This window comes from Chelon labrosus (assembly GCF_963514085.1).
Source record: "Chelon labrosus genome assembly, chromosome: 15".
In the NCBI taxonomy this organism is placed as follows: Eukaryota; Metazoa; Chordata; class Actinopteri; order Mugiliformes; family Mugilidae; genus Chelon; species Chelon labrosus.
The window spans coordinates 20,589,277-20,605,935 of record NC_140348.1 but is presented as its reverse complement, the minus strand read 5'-3'; the positions used below and the strand labels follow the sequence as shown (position 1 = coordinate 20,605,935).

The 16,659-nt window shown below is 43.7% G+C and overlaps 1 protein-coding gene across 1 annotated transcript in view; it reads right to left on the bottom strand.

Annotated features, from left to right (window-relative positions):
- The window catches only part of disc1 (DISC1 scaffold protein), a 37,059-nt gene that overhangs the window by 16,907 nt on the left and 3,493 nt on the right, over positions 1 to 16,659 (bottom strand). Inside the window, exons 2-9 of the mRNA XM_084561915.1 lie at positions 14,861 to 15,768; positions 14,232 to 14,301; positions 12,637 to 12,793; positions 11,976 to 12,072; positions 11,326 to 11,558; positions 7,840 to 7,894; positions 6,058 to 6,160; positions 5,695 to 5,883 (exon numbers count right to left, since the gene is read on the bottom strand). Coding sequence (XP_084418041.1) covers positions 5,695 to 5,883; positions 6,058 to 6,160; positions 7,840 to 7,894; positions 11,326 to 11,558; positions 11,976 to 12,072; positions 12,637 to 12,793; positions 14,232 to 14,301; positions 14,861 to 15,768 — 1,812 coding nt within the window. The remainder of the gene's footprint in view (positions 1 to 5,694; positions 5,884 to 6,057; positions 6,161 to 7,839; positions 7,895 to 11,325; positions 11,559 to 11,975; positions 12,073 to 12,636; positions 12,794 to 14,231; positions 14,302 to 14,860; positions 15,769 to 16,659) is intronic.

Here is a 16,659-nt window from a genome sequence, read left to right as displayed (position 1 = left end):
CGTTGGCTCCGTTAAGCAGCATGCAAGGAGATAGCCACTGAATAATACATGGGGGCATTAAGCCTGACTTTGGATGGCGCGGAGCATGTACAGATGCAAGATGACAAAATAGACTGTGGCTTGAACAAGAACAAGAGCCAGATTTAGAAATAACACAGAGTGAGGAATGGAAACAGTCAGTATAAAAGGCAGATGAAGATGGGAGATGCAGGCACAAGTGTATTAACTGTTAATATTTCTCCCCACGGTAATACGGTTGCACGCAGACGAGAATGTCATCATCCTGTCGCCATGCCAACTGGTGGCAAAACTAGTGAGCCTTTTTGGCTGTGACGGATGAAAATAATCTTTTCTTTATAGAGTGGAACGAGACATCAAGCAGCAGCAGCGCCTCCTCCTGCGCTGAGTGGGACCAGAGCGCCGGGTGATATTACCACTTCCTGTAAGTCGGCGGGAGGCGGCCGTCATTGGCAGGCCATGCGAATAAAATCGGCGCTAAGAAGCCCATAAAGAGGAGCGGAGCACTCTGCGACTCCCTCATACACGCGGCAGTGTGTTTGGTGTTGAAGGAACTTCACAAAGGAGTTCACAGAGACGGCATTGGAAATTCATGAGCTCAGCCTCCCCTCACGCCACTGATCTCAGCGGGCGTTAAACATCACTGATTGCTGCCAAGGACCCCGGCCAAAATCGAAGAGGCCATTCATTCATAATACAAACAGAACTGAGACACTATGGAGAGATGAGGAGGATGCGTGAAGTGGATGAGGGCATTTGCTTCATATAGGTCAGGATAATAATTCCTTCCTCTAATGAAAAAATAATTACTTAATAATGTAAAGTCGATATATAAAAAAAGATGAATGATTCAAATCAGTGATGCGGACAAAGTAGACACATCACACAACTGATGCATAATTCCCAGCGATTAAGTTATGGGCTTTAATGAGCCTGCGGAAGTTAATGACGGCAAGGTGTTTGGATTTGCTTCTGCATTATGAGCATTTGAACAGCTCTCTAATTGAAAGTGAATAATGCTGTAATTTCTTCACTGCCTTGTAACAATAAAAGCGCCCAACATCTGCGAGGCCTTCGTGTTGTCAAACAAATTAGAGGCGGCTCCGTGCTAACACAGCACCACCGATATGCGAGTTATAAAAGCCTGCGCATAATAAGGCAGAAGAGAAATTGTGTGTCTTTGTAATTGAGTTGAAGGCGCTGACTGTGATTAATGTGTTTAAGCTCGGCTTGGGCTGTTTGAGCGCCGGCAGTACCGTAGGTAACACAAACACGCAGTCAGCGTTTGCCGACACTCGCGTCGTGCGAATGTATTGGAACGTAGCGGCGGCGGCAGAGCTAATGGAGGACGAGGGACAGGCTGATGTCTCTGACAGACACTCAATAACCCATGATGCTCTAGCTGCAGGATCACAGACTGCAGCTGGCACGGTGTAACATATTGTGGGGTAATGCACGAATGCACAACAAAAAGAATCATTTGACAAAAAAAATTGGCCATGTGTGTGTGTGTGTGTGTGTGTGCAATCTGTGCTTGGGTTGATATATACGTCAGTTCTTGGTGCTGAATTTCTTGGCTGAAAACTTAAGGCATACTCACTGTCATTATAACTCGGGTAAAACTTAGTAAACACACTTGTTTAGACTCTAAACTCTAAATCCACTGCTGTGGGCTGCAAAACATGCATTTTTTTGTTTTTCCGAATCTGGGAAGCACTAACTTGCCAACGAACGAGGAACTCTCCCAAAATGTGCAGCCGTAAAAACAAAAAACGCTTCACCTGCTCACAATCTGGCTCCATTAAACATCTTATTATTTCCTCGACTTCCTCTGGGAACTGCAAGTTAATACATCCCCCTCCCAGAAAAAAAAAAAAGTTTGCCACAGCTGTCACCTCCCACAGAAGAGTTTGGTGTAAACAAAGCTGAGAGTGTGCAGCCATCAGCTCTCTGAAAATGTTCTTAGACATAACGGTAGTTTCGGCTGAATGCTAATGTCTGCACGCTCTTAATGACAATGCAAATGTTCTGATGTTAGCGTTATGAGAAAGCACGTGTAGTTGCTAATTTGCACTTAACGCTAACAACTGAGGGTAATGTGGAGATCAGTTTAGCGCATATGAATCGAGGTTACCCAAGTGAAGTAAAGTACTGTATGAATTTGTAGAAAATACACTGACTGATACAGCCTAACTGAGTGGTGGGTTTTTGCAGCAGATCCTATGGGTACGGATGCTATGACACTCCTAACAAATTTACGATGGAATCATCTTCTACCGAAACACAGGATGAAATGAAAACTTCAAGAGAGAAACCCAGGAAATATTCTCCATGGTCCACTTAACCACCACGCCGCTCTCAATCATTCAGCTGCTCTTCAGGAGAAGAGCTGTCACACGTTCCATCATGTTCTCGACAGAAGCACGCTGAAAGAGCCGGAGTCATGAATAAATCATATATGTCTGCGCCTTTACTATTGGCACTCGAGTAAAAGAGAACTGCATTTGTTTAATAACGAAAGGTGACAGTGTTTTGATGTGCTGGAGTGGTACGGCTCGGGTTGGCCTGAGCAGAAAATCAAGCACGAGGGGCAAGAGCTGTGAGGAGAAAGAACGAGGTGGTGGAGCTCCAGGAAATGACAAATAAAAAAAACAAAACATTAATTAAACGTGTTCCATTGGAGCCATGTCTTCATCACAGAGAGCCAAATTACCTGACTCCTGCAGAATATACTGCCAGCATACTAACAAAAGCTTTAAATAAGCTTTAGCAGAACACTTGGGTAAACGAAGAGGAACACACGCTGGTGCTGCCTCCACATTTCAATGTCCTCTCTCCTGGGGGTCATTTACTCATCTTATTCAGCTCCTCAATTATTTATTTGAAAATTTAGTATCGCTCGAGATCTCTCTTGGGGACCAAATTATACTCTCAGCAGGGAATCGAACCTCCGGCTATAATGGGTTTGGTATTCATCAGCACTTGTGCCAGGGGCAATTAGGGACATAATGGCTCCCAGGCCAACAAGCCCTCACACCACAAAGTACTTTGGGTTGAGATGCTCAACAGGCTGAAGCTGTACATTACCTGAATGTATGCGCTCACATTTGGTCACGGTATCTGCTGAACTATAGGCTGCTTCAGAGCCCGTGACAGGAGCCCTTTTCAAGATGTGCTATTAGATGGCGCGAGTGTCACAAATGCGAGCCGGAGGAAGCCTAAGAAGCCAAAAAGACGGCCATCTTGACTTAGATTAGACAGTAATTTCTAATCCCCTCCAGCCAAAGAAATGGTAATGTGCTGTTTGTGGGCTATCAGTTTCCAGCTAGTGTGCGCTAGCCCCTTATTACCAAATAGGATGACAGTTTAATGAGCCCCTTGCTTGGTGTCAGCAGCACATTGCGAAATTGCGCCCGCTGCCATACTGTGTGCGCCCACTTGAGCGTTTGAGCAAGCTGCACAACCACTCATTAACTTGCCGTCTTCTTTGTGACGCGTTACCCACCTGACTCCCATTCCTTTGTTCAGCCGCAGCATTTGCATGTCACTTGTTTCAGCAGCCTCTGTGTCCGTGAGAGCTGTATTACGCTATATGTGTGCGTATGACACTGAGGTGTACTTGAACGTGTCTTTTGTGCACGTCATGGGTGAGATCAATGCTACCCCTGGGGGTCTGGCAAGTCTAACTGTTCAGGACTGTGTTTCGGCAACCAAAATCCAGTAATATAAAAGTATGGATCGTACATGAACGGAAACATCAATATCATACACCCCATAAAAACTCCATGTGACTCAGCCAGAACAGTGAAATGCAACAATAAAAGGGTGCCCCCTAGTGACATTAGAAGGTGCATTCAAGATAAAAGCACTAATTGTGACGGTGCAGCCACCACCCTTAATTATCTAGATATAATAGTTAAATGAGCGACTGAACGCCTCGAGGTTGCAGCAGGAGCCTGATCCAACCCTCCAGTACTTCCATACCTGCTCTGGCCTCATCACTTCGCCGCTCACCTTTCCTCTCTGTGCTTCCTCTTCTGCAAGAGAGAGAGCTGACCTTTTTCAGAAATCTCCCTATGACTGTCGGACCAGAGAGAGCAGCACTGCAGGTGGTGCCGTCAAAATCCATTTAGATCTCTGCCAGTACCAGGATGCCAAATCAATCCAATGCCTCAACCCAAAAAGGCAGCATTCAGATCTGGTTGGAGAGCATGCAAACGCTGAAACCTCATGTCTGCGCTGGGAGGCTTGGAGGTAACTGGCTACTTCACACAATCTAGAGCTCATTTCCCCTGCAACCCCTCGCCACCGCACTCCTCTGAACAACCGCCAGTCCTGCTGGTAACTCATTTGAAGCCGAGTCCCCACTGACAGCGGATCACTTCTCCCTCATTTGGGAGAAAAGTCATTGTTCACTGATGTCCCCGCAGCGTGGAGCGACATCAAGAGAGGACTTGTCTTTCAAAGAGCTCTCATGACTCACATTTGAATTGATATTTAAAAGGTGTTTTCAAAGAAAAACAGAGGCACCTTTCAAATATGCACCGTTTTTCGTTTCTGTGAGCAGCTGGAAAAATGCAGCAGTGCTCCCTCAGATAATGGTGCATTTAGTTATTCACATTCATATTTTTAAATGGTTATTCAAAGCTGTTATAATTAAAGTTTTTATATTAACAATGGCATAAATGACTAAGAGCAATATGAAAGGCGTCCTACTGAGAACTATTACATGACTCGCTTCTGGTTCTCTTCATGTTTTTCTGCAGCATTTTAGCATCTTTCAGGAGATTATTTTGGTTTCTGAGCCCTTAACTTCATCGAGTGTAGCTGTTTTCAAGTCAGTGTTCACTAACTTTATGTGCGCCCTGCACCGACATGGTTGTCTGTACTAGCTGATGGCCAACAACATGAGTTGAGAAAAAGATGTTTCGTTAACCACTTAAAAAGAATATATATAGCACTTCCCGTTCGCTCTCGCAAAAGCTTTTATTTAAAGTAACGACATTAAATGGAAAAATGCACCGCTGTCTGAAAGAAAACTGCTGGAACTGGACGTATGTTTATGCTCTGGCCACCGGTTTTATTCGCTTCGTTTCTGAGGAGGTTTGGCGCGGCAGACGTGTCTAAATACTGCAGAACGGATGAGCCTCAGCTGCCGCTGCATTAGAGAGTCGGTCAGCCAAAGGCGTGAAACAGACCAGCAGCAAATTCAAAAGTCTTCACTGTTGCAGAAGGGTAAATGGGAACTGATTTAAGCTGCGGTGTGATTTTTGGCTTTCTCAGCACTGTGTTACTATTTAAAAAATAGAATATGAAGCTCAGTGACTGGGAATCATAGCTAAGAATATATATTTAAGGTAGTTCTTGACTTCCATAATGATCAAAGCCACAGACGTGCATACATTTCTGAGCTATACAAGTGCTTTAAGGACAATGTTGTGACCTTTGGACATACTAAGGCTAGCTGTTTCCACCAGTCTTCAGTCTTTACATTATGCTAAGCTAACTGGCTCTCTGACAGTCTGGCTCTCCTTCCCTCTCATCAGAATCTATGTAAGAAAGCAAAGAAGTGCCTTCCAAAAGCTATTTCTTTAAACCATAAATACAAACATCAACGATGATAATTATTTGTTGCCCTTCTTCATAGCAGAGCAGCACTGGCCCTAAATGACTCACCATGCTGGGCCTCCCTCTGCTCCAGCTCCTGCCTGAGCTGCTGCCGCTGCTCCTTCATCCTGGCCAGCTCCTGGCTGCTCCCTGAGCTGAGGCTGTGCAGCCTCTTGGCCAGAGCCTCCAGCCGGTCCCGCTCCACGTACACCGCCTTCATTTCAGCTTTCAGCTCCTTGGCACTGCTGAAGTCATTACCTGCACCGGCGCACCACAGGAGGACATTATGCTTACACCGCCCATTAATGGGCATCTCGATCATTAATGGCGTAATTAAGTGAAGCTAATGGCAGACGATTCAAGTAAATGAGGTAAATAAAAGATGTGCAATGTGGCAGGGATGTATTAGGGTGGCGCTCAGAGGAAAGTTACCTGAGATGGCTGCCAGTTTGGCTTCATGCAGCGCCAAAAGCTGCGTCTCAGTCTCGCTGACTTTCCTCCTCAGGCTGCTGCCCAGCCTCTGACTCATGACCACCTGGGGAAAAGAAGGAGAGGAAGACACAGAGGAGAGAAAGGGGGGAGGGTGGTAACTAACAAAACCTTTGCAGACACATGGATCCCACAGGATGCACAGCTCATTTCCAATTTCGCTTTCATTTTCTTTTTGACACTCATTCTCTAAGACCTTACAGATTCATTTCCGCCCTTCTGTGTTGGCCCTGCTTTGAATACACAGCAGTGCATCAACGCTGATATGTTACCTTGTCTATAACCTTTAGGAAGAAAGAGGCTGCTTCTCCTTTCACGTGGACACTAGGATAAATGTGAAATCTCCATAGAAGATATCATTAGAAGGTCAGAGAGGAAAAAGGCCCTGAATGTCAGGGACTGACGGGGATGCCGCGTCTCAGCTCCGCAGTATTCACCGAGGAGATGATGGCTTTAGATACAGCCTGTCTGGCCTCAATCTGCCCCCACTCTGTCCTTTAAACCTCTGTTCTTTCCAGTGTATACACTTGGAGCAACATCCAGATACAATCCCCATGATGCACTTCCTCCTTTTGAGGAAGTATTTTCACTGCTCAAAGGGATGTGGAGACGGATTTTATGATGCATTTTCTACTTGGATCTGACACAGTTTTGTGCAACACTTTGAAAAGGCTGTCAAATGGGTTGGTATTTCTGAGGCAGAACATCCCCGGGGAGTTTTCTTCCCACAGAAATGTAGAAAACAGGCTTGGATAATTTTATTTCATGCGTTACATGAACTGGAAACATCTCTAAAGTGCTTTTCAAGCTGCAGAGATTCTGACAAAGGTGATTTAATTTCAAAACATCACGCCATTATAATTATCATTTTGAAAAAGTCAATACATAAAGTGAAAGTTACTTTCATGCCAGCAATCATATTGTCGCAGTAGGTGTGCCATTTTCCACCCGGTGGATATCTCACTTAGGATCCAGACTTTTCATTTTAACTTAACAATGGACAATCTTGTGATTGTGGTGAAATTGTATTTTGGTGGAAAGCCACTATATTCTTTTGAGATGGAGTTGCAGCATCAACCAATCATTTAATGATGGGTTTCTAAAGGGACACAGTCACTATAGTAAAAAAAAAAAAATGCATTTACAGAGTCCCCGTCCCCTGCTGAGGCTCTCTCCCTACCCTTAAAACATCTCTTATTGCAGATACCTGCTGCTTCTGGCTTTTTCCATCTGCAGAGATCTATGTATAGAGATCTGCGTGATAGAAAAGCAAAGCCCTGTGAAGCAAGAGGGAATTCCGCACACTGAAAACATACACAAGAAAGGATGCAAAGCCATTTACACACAGGAATACACAACTGGCATGCACAGAAAAACCTTTAGACCGACCAAATTCAAAACCATTTCTCACCTGAAATGCAGAAAAAAACTGCTAATTTTATTTTTTAAGTTGTTTTATTGAGGATTTAGAATTTAAGTGGGATTTATTTAAACGGCCGGCTGCTTCTGGCTTTTGCATAAAAGCATGGAGAGTTCACTGCCTTGTCAAACAGAAAGAAGCACATGAATACAGACACTGACATTTAGCATGCATACTGAACACAGTGAAGCTGGCACACATTGTCCATCTTGACTTACTACTCATTAGTTATGCACACACATTCATTCATCGCCGGCATGCTGAGCTGAGCCGGAATAAATCGGGTCAGAGGAACAGTGGCTTACTTTAGCAGTAGCTTCCTTGATGGACAGGTTCAGTGCCCGCTCTTGCTCCTGGAGCCTGCAAAAACAGAAATAAAAACTGTTAGAGTGCAGCACTAAAAGTAATTTCTTTCTTTTGGAAAACTTCAGGTGGAATCAATAGATGTCTGTGAGAAAGATTAAAGGTGCGCCAGTTTATTTTGGCATCTGGCTGCTGACGGCTTCCCAACTGACAAGAAAATTACTGAAGTTTACGTAACTTTTTTAAAAGAATGTCTTTAGAGAGCTTGTCAAGTGGGTGACAGCAAAAGAGGAGGTACTAAGTATTGAACTGTAAGTACATGCTCGCACCCAGTGGCAAAAACCTGGATACGGAATACAAGAGCATGTAAAGTGTGTAACTGGATGTAAAATTCAGACCGTGTGCAAACATGTTTTATGAGATCTTACGCTTCAGATTTCACATTTGGGATTTAAAATCTGTAGCCAGTGAAGCTTGAGTCAGCAGCTTGTTCGCTTAGTTTAGCGTAAAGGCTAATAACTAGGAGAAAGGAGAAAGAGCAGCCTCTCTGTGACACTCTCCCATCCAAAACCAGTCTGTAGAGCTCAGTAATAAAAGCATACCTCCTTTTAATTAAAGCCATACAACAACTGAAGCGTTAGGCTGTGGTTTTATGTGGGTTTCTGTGCAAAATCTTCTTTCGATGAAGTATTTATTTTGTAAAAAAAAAAAAAAAAAAATGCAGTTTCCTTCACCAGTCATCATTTCCAGACTGTAATCATGCTGCAGTTGCTAAGCACTGACACGTCCTGCTTATTTGTGATTCTCTTTTCTTGCTTAGATGCAAGAGAGACGTTGAGATGTTGAAATCAAGTGGATACACATCAAGGGGAAGGAGAGCTCAAAGCTAGGCTGTTTGTGAAATCTGTCTCATCAAAATCATCTGCCATATAACGTATTTGGTCAAATTCAATAACAGGAACCTGTAGAGTGGCTTCCATGACACCAATAATAGAAAATATAAACGAATATATGTGTTTTCGCTGAATGATTTAACTGTCAAGGTGAATATTTCAGATGTCATATCAGTAGCGCTATCACTGTTTATGTATGCAAACATGCAAACAGGAGGACAAACCATTAAGGTCACATTATTTGGCGACAGAGATACAAATCAATTATAAGATGCAGAGAAAAATGAGCATAAAATCCATTATGCACAACACAGTCACCTTGAGGTGGCCCCAATTGTTTCATATCCCAAATATCAGTACGCCCTTTATGTGTTATTCAAGCTGATGTTCACGGTGAGTCAGGGTAAAATGTTGTCTCTGAACATCAGCGTTACAGCACCCTCTTTTTAGGGATGCAGCTACCCTGGATGAGGTGGATTTCTTTGATTCAGTGCCCTCAAGGAAAAGCGCCCTGATACGAGAAAGAAATGTCCTGTGTCATTTGGAAACGGAGCCGCAACACAATCATCAAGACGACCCAAAGCGCGACACCGGGAGATGTGCAGCTGAATATCCAATCTGGGGTCGCAATTTCAATCAGCAGCGAGAATAAATGCGTTCAAGTTGGGGTGAGAATAAGCCAGATATCAAATTAAGCCGGTGATGGTGGGTCACACCACCAAGAAGGCGATAAGTACAATTTACATGTCTTTTTAAAGAGTGGCAGTGACAGAAAGGCTTTACGCGGTGCTCCTTTGCACGCTATTAACTTCAGAGGATGTGATGCAAAGTAATCATTAGCATCTGAGAAAAACTATTAAAATTCAAAGCAGGTTCATGCAGGTGTGAGAGAAGAGGATTGAGGGCGCAGAGGATGCAAAGAATAAAGAAAAAGTAGCTGTGGCTGCTTGATCGGTCCCCTCTGAATCTGAAAACAAACAAATCATTCCTCAGGTCGGACAAATTCATGTGTTATATTACATCCATTTCCCAGGGGCTACAACAAATGGATATCCATAGAAACAAGAGCTAGATATCATTATAAACTGCTTGTGCACCCGTTCAAAAAAGCTGAGAAAATCTAGTACATCCACTATGTCATTCTAGGTGTCTTCTACACTGTTATTTGAGATGTTAATTTGGTTGAAACATGTGTCATTTTGACTCAATTATGCGTTCTTGGCACCAAACAAGACAATTCTGCTTTAGGATGTGTTTAAAATGTCGCTGTGTCGGAGGGTGGATGAAGCTGTGAGGCAAAGATTTAGCAAATTAGAAGATTCTCACTGATTTATCCTCTCCCAAAGAAGCCAACTCAATGGTAAGTAAGACCTTAATGTGAAAAATAAAAGCAAAAACCTTTATGGACTCGTGATTGCTGGAGTGTCACTAGCATTCACAGCTCTTTAGCAGCCCCACCTGGTGACCACCGGTACTGCACAAACATTCACATTCACTTATAGGAGTGAATGTATCTGATATTAGGTCAAACTAGAAATAACAAATTGTTTTATGTTAAGGTTCTGCAAGATTTTTTTTTTCCAGTCATGCAATGCATTAGATGATTTTTTAATGCAGTTCAAGAAATCCAGTTTCTAGAGTGAGTGTGATTCTGGTAGTAAAATTAGCGGCGCAAAGACATCTAACCACTATTTCTACATTCAGATTAAACTATTGGTATTTAAATTCCTCCTGCTGAGATTGTGAGCAAATGTATGAGATTCCTTTTGTATAATAATAGTAATTCTTCCTCTGCGTTTGACCTATCCATTCATGCACACAGTAATGTGTACACTCAGACACTTGTGTAGCGCCCGGGGAGCAATTTGGGGGTTAGGCGCTTCCTCAAGGCACCTCAGCCATGTACACAGGAGGCATGCGAACCCTGTGACCCCGAATAAAATTCACTAATTAGAAATTACAATAGGTTTTCCACTTTCAGTCAATCACACAAGGCCCAAAGGAAATGCCTGTGACAGCCCAGTCAGCAGATCCGTCTCAGTCACATTTTTCAGAATCAACTGCAGACTAGTTTAGCAGCCGACTGGAACTGGGAGCACACTAAGGTGTAAAATGCAAATGTGTAATGTGTGAAACTGTTTCCTCGCCACCCTCCGGAGTGTAATCTCAATTTTCCACAAGCATTTGCACGTTTTCTCTGCATTGCTGGAAAATGCACAGAAAGCTTCCAGGAGGAGCCAGAGGCCAGTAGAGGGTCCAAAGATGTGCAGTGAAGGTTTTGGTTTGGATTCATTTTATGCACTGATTAGTAATTTTCACTTAATCCACTCCTGTGCCAGGAAACAGCCGGTTTGACTCACTAATTACGTGGAGCTTTGTGGTGAGGTGTAATATTTAATTAATAAAGATTGATTAAAAGAAAAAGGTCTGATCTAAATATATCCCATGAAATATCCCTGAACAGGAAAACAGTTTATGAAATATGTTTAAAGGGAAATACTATGTGTATCTTTCCTCAACCGCATATCTTGTCAGTTTCACTGATATGCAAATGAGCTGTAAGAAGAAGCGGGTTGATATATTCTGCACGCTGACCTGAGCATGGAGGGTGGAGGAGAGACGGAGATCTGTGTGCGGTTCTCCGACGTGACGAGGTCCTGCAGGGTTCGGCTCATGTCCCAGAGCTGGGCCATGGTGCAGCTCCTCAGCACTGAGCCCTCCAGCTCCTCAGCCTCCGCCTGCTGCTCCTCCTGCTGGATCTGCTGTTCCAGGCATCGGCTGCGGTCCTTCAGCTCCTCCAGCCTCTGCTGCAGCTCTGCAATCTCCTCCTTTAGGTGCAGGTTTTAACAAAGTTTAGTGTGTGCTGTGGACAAAACATTGCTCTTATGATGGTTGTGATAATTAAGTTTCTGCGAAGCTAATCAGGATCCTGATGTGTAATAAAATGAGACTGTAGTAGTTTAATTATCCAAACCAGCACATTTAGCATTATATTCAATCTGAAACAGAAACTAATTCAGTTTCTGTGAATTATTCTCATTTATCATAATTATTCTGTAATAACGATCCTTCATTATTAAGTCATTGTGCATTAAATATTGGTGAAAACTCTTCATATTTAAAGAAAATTCATTCATTTTTCATGAGTGAGGAAAGAAAATTTAATACTCAAAGGGATGATACGCAAGGCAAGCCCTGGGACACGCGCACGCTACACAAAGTGACATAATGTGAGTCGACTTCACCTCCACCAGCCGCTTCTCTTGAGTCAGACGCTCTCGTCGCTGCAGAGGACCCTGCGATGAGTCGGGCCGCTCCCCTGCATCAGGCTCTGCACCCTCCCTGCCAACCAGGCACACAAGGATACAACAATGATGATATGTTAACATCTTTACTACTCTGTCTATCTTTTATCCCATTATCCTTTTGGTCTCTTTCATTGGGAGCAAAAATTAGTAGATAAAGGACATTATATTGGCTCTATGCACTAGGATGCTAATGGCCCACTATAGGGGTGACCCCCTGTCATGTTTTGGAGGCATGTTTTGTCCTGTTTCCTGTACAGTTATGGAAAACATAACATTACGTTTCTCCATAAGCTTTAGGTTACATTTGTTCAGGATACTCTGTGGACAGGCCCCACCTGATTTCCTTCCTGTTACAAGAGCTATTTTTGAGAGCTCTCCCACATTGCTCTGAGCTACAATACTGTTCTCAAGCACTGACAAGATCAGAAAACAAAATGTTAAATTCTGCTTAAATAAATGACTCAGAACATCCAATGAAATCTAATTAATTTTTAGTTCAACCCCTTGAAATATTACCTTTCGCTTTACTGCAACTAACCTACATTTAAATATAAAACCATTCTCAGTGATGCATCACTACCATTCTTGTGTGACTGACCTGCGTTGGCTGCAGTCTGCCCTCTGGAGGGCGCTGTGCACCACCTGTCTGAGCCTCTCCAGGAACAGTGCCACGCTGGGCTGTCTGGAGGGTAAACCCAGCTTCAGAGCTCCTCGCTCCCTGCACAGCTCCTCCAGCTTTTTTCCAAAACGCTCCGCTGTACACAAACACGCACACATGCTGAATAACATCTGCGAAACATTTGCTAAACAGTTTCAGCCGTCAGCAGCTAGTTTCAAGTCAGTGTGGGAGCTTCAGATCTCCATGTAGCCAGATCCTGCTGCGTCGTGTCTATACATAAATCTACTCACTATCTACATTTGCTCCAATAACATGACTGTACACTCATCAGCCCTTATTCAATTACCTAATTATCTCTTAACTAGAAGGAACGCACAAGGGAAAACTTGTCTGAACTGATCAATTATTGATGTTTTTAAGAATTCCTCCCATTTAAATCTTAGCTTTCTTGGTCCTTCTAGTTTGTCGTCTAATGTAAGATATGAACTAAGACTGGAACTGACCCTCTCTGATTAAGTTTACATAAGACAACCACCAGCTGGAAGAATGTGCACATTTTCATCCTATCTGATCTGTGAACATTTCATGGAAATCTTAAGCTTTTTGGGCAAAACAGAAAATCAAGTTAACACGGGCGGACAAGAACTTCTCCATCGCAGTTTAAAATGTCAGAGAGAGGTTGGTGATGCACGGCATCAAAAGGCCAACAGAGAATCCGCGCTGACCCAAATAATCACTGCCTTCAAACAGATCTACAGACGCCCGCTGCAGATGCATTTATTTCTGTCACAAGGTTCAAGAAATGGGTCAGACTACGGACTCCTTTTGAAAATAAACTGTCCTCCGGTCGTCTAGAAAAATGCTTTTAGGTCAAACAGGGTTTTAAATGAATGCCGTTTTGTCTGGACTCATAATAAAGTCCAGGTTACATTTGTTAGGACTGAGGACTTGGTCGGTTCTTTCCCATGCAATAATTAAATCAAAAATTGTGTGAATTCCTGGAACATGAATAAGTGCCCAGCAAAGTTTACTTGTAAATAAATTGGGGATACATTTGCTTACATGCTTTCTGTTATTTTTAGGACTGAAACGCAAAGGACCAGAGCTATTCTGTCCAAACCTTTAGCTCCAGATACTTAAATATACGTGTAACTCCGCTGTCCAAGTATCCTCAAGCTACGAGAACATATTCAGAATTTTCTCATTATTTAATTCACCGGGAGGTTTGGGGAAAATATAATAACCATGCAGTGAATTTGATGAGGTACGCATGATTCAAAATTACTTGGCAGGAAATCTAATAAAGACAACATCTTAAACACAGGCACCTAATTTGATAAATGTCTGGATCGTAACATGTTGGTGAAACCTCAGTATAAACGAAGGAAGAAATGAGAGACACCGCATGTTAGGCTCTTTCCAGTATACCAAATTCACTAACAGATGATGGTAGTGAAATAATTATACTAACAATATTAGTCCAGCGCAAACTCTCAGCCACATCTATAGCATCTCGTCAGCCTCAAAGCTGCAATGACCTACTTATTAAAGCACCGGCTCAACTGAAAGTTCACCTGCGTCATAGTCGTCATCCAGAATGGCTTTCTGCTGGAGTCTCTGCAGCTTCAACATCATGGACTCGATCTGAAAAGGGAGACACGACAGACAGAAGACAGAGCAGGTTACCCAACAGTCGGTCCATAGGGCAGCGCTCTTTAAACAGTCGCCCCAGCGTGGGTGCAACGACCGTCATTTCAAAGTGATACTGGGTCAGCAAGTTGGGGAATGGGTGTGACTTTGCAAAGTGATGTTTACTCTGACAAAAACTTTTCTTTTCTAGTATGTTCTTGCTCTTCGTAAAATAGTTCAGCATTTTGGGATATAAGCTAATTGCATACGTGAAAACAGGAACAGCTAAAAGCTAGTTAGCTAAGCTTAGCACAACGACTGGAATCGATTGAGGTGAGACTACACATATTACAGAGTAACTGCCTTTAAAGACACAACTTTTCCAACTTTTAAATAAACTGAAAGAACAACATATAGAATGGGATTATACGTTTCCCGAATTTATGCTAAGCTAAGCAGTTGCTAGCTTGTTGTGATCTAATATTTAGCAGGAAAGCATCATGACACGCATTTGTCTTTAGAGGTGGGACATGTTCGTGCCTCAAACTCAATAAAGGTCGTCAGTCATGCCCACCTTGGTGTGAGTGCGGTTGTTTTGGAGGCAGTCCTGCAGCACGCCCTCAAACTTCTTCACCAGGTTGTCCCAGCCTTGCTCCGAGGCGGTTGTGGCGCTCTCGTAGCCGGACGTGACGGAGGAGGCTGAGGCGGTGTCTGAGTCCACAGACAGCGAGGAGGTGACCTCTATGTCAAGAGATCTGGAGTCACAGTCGGGCAGGTGGGACGTCTCCTCCTTGCCACCCCACAGACATTCCCGCCAAAACCTCCCGCCTAACGTCAGCTCCTCTCTCTCCACGTGGCTGCCTGGAGCGATGGCGGGCAGTGGCTGGACGGGAGTTGACTGCTTTGGGAAATTGTGCTCAATGGATAATGCTTCGGGTTTAGTTTGAGGGAAGTTATGTGTTTTTGGACTTAGTGGTTGTGATTCCCGGAGTGGTGAAGTGGCAGTGGTTGTGCATGTCCTCTGGCTGGAGGTGATTGATTGCTGGATGAAACTGAAGCTGGAGTTAAAGGAGTCCTCTGTTGAGGACTGGTGGGATGGGCTCTCACTCAACCTGAGTTCATTCTGTGGCAGTGAGGACTGACCCAGATTGCTGGATGTACCGTTAACACAGCCACTCTTGCTGTTCCAGGCGCTACATGTGACTTTATCAGATTGTTGCTGATTCATTAAGGACTCTTTGAAAGCAGGAGTTAGACTCAGCCGCTGAGCGCCCTGAGTGATGTCAGTGTGACGTCCAGATTTTCCGTTCCGCGCACAAGCGATCCTCCCGTCGTCGTCCTCCTCCTCCTCCTCCTCCTCCTCCTCCTCCTCCTCCTCATGAGTAGTGCTCTGCAGCCTACACTGCTCTCCCCTCATGTACCCTGGTCTTCGGTGGAGCCTCTTACGACCAGAGCTGCCAGCTGTCCCCGATGCCCTGCCACCTGTCGATGCAGAGATTAACCATTAATCTGGACAACACGGCCATGAGGAAGATAAAGTGTGAGCTCATACAACTGGCAGGATTAACTGTGCAGCAGAGAAACTCAACGTGCTGAATGTGCCAATTACACAAGAATGTCAAACCACAGATCGTTAGCACCCTCAGTGTGACATAAGAACACTAAAAGGGCTTTAACTCCCTCCACATTCAAGGCGAGCATCACTAACTGAATGAAAAACAAGTCGGGCAGATGTGCGACAGTTCCCATGGTTCCGCTCCAGCTGTTGGGAAATACCAAAGCCACGCAGTCATTTTTTTGAGCCGAGACCCGCCTCTCATTGGAAAAGTGGTCACATGAGCAATATTTCCTGAAGTAACATTTGAATATGATTATCACGGCTCTAAAAGCTGTCGAGGGCGAAGTTATAACTGAACGAGTGCAAATCATGCTGGAACAACAAACTAGACATGCTCTGATGCTATGATTTAATTGAGAAAGATTTATCTGAACTGCAAAATGACAAAACCAAATCAACCCGTCAAGCAATATTAAAATGATTAAAGCAGCTTTTCTTTCTCTAATCACAACATCGTACTATTGATTTAATTAACTATTAAGTCGTATTTGTGCATTTTAATCCAATATTCCCTCGTCTTTTAGCTCCAGTCTGATCTACACCAACCTCTGGGGTAAATATCTGCTTCCTTAGCTAAAGTACTTCTTTACATTCAGCAGATAGTTGCTACCTGGTAAAGGTTTGGTGCAAGAAGGGTAATGTATAACACATTTATCAGGACTTTTTATTTGTAGTTGTTGCAAACAACAGCGGCCGCTGCATGTGGAAATGAGGGTTGATACCTGGACATTGAGGACCAACCTAAACAATAAGCT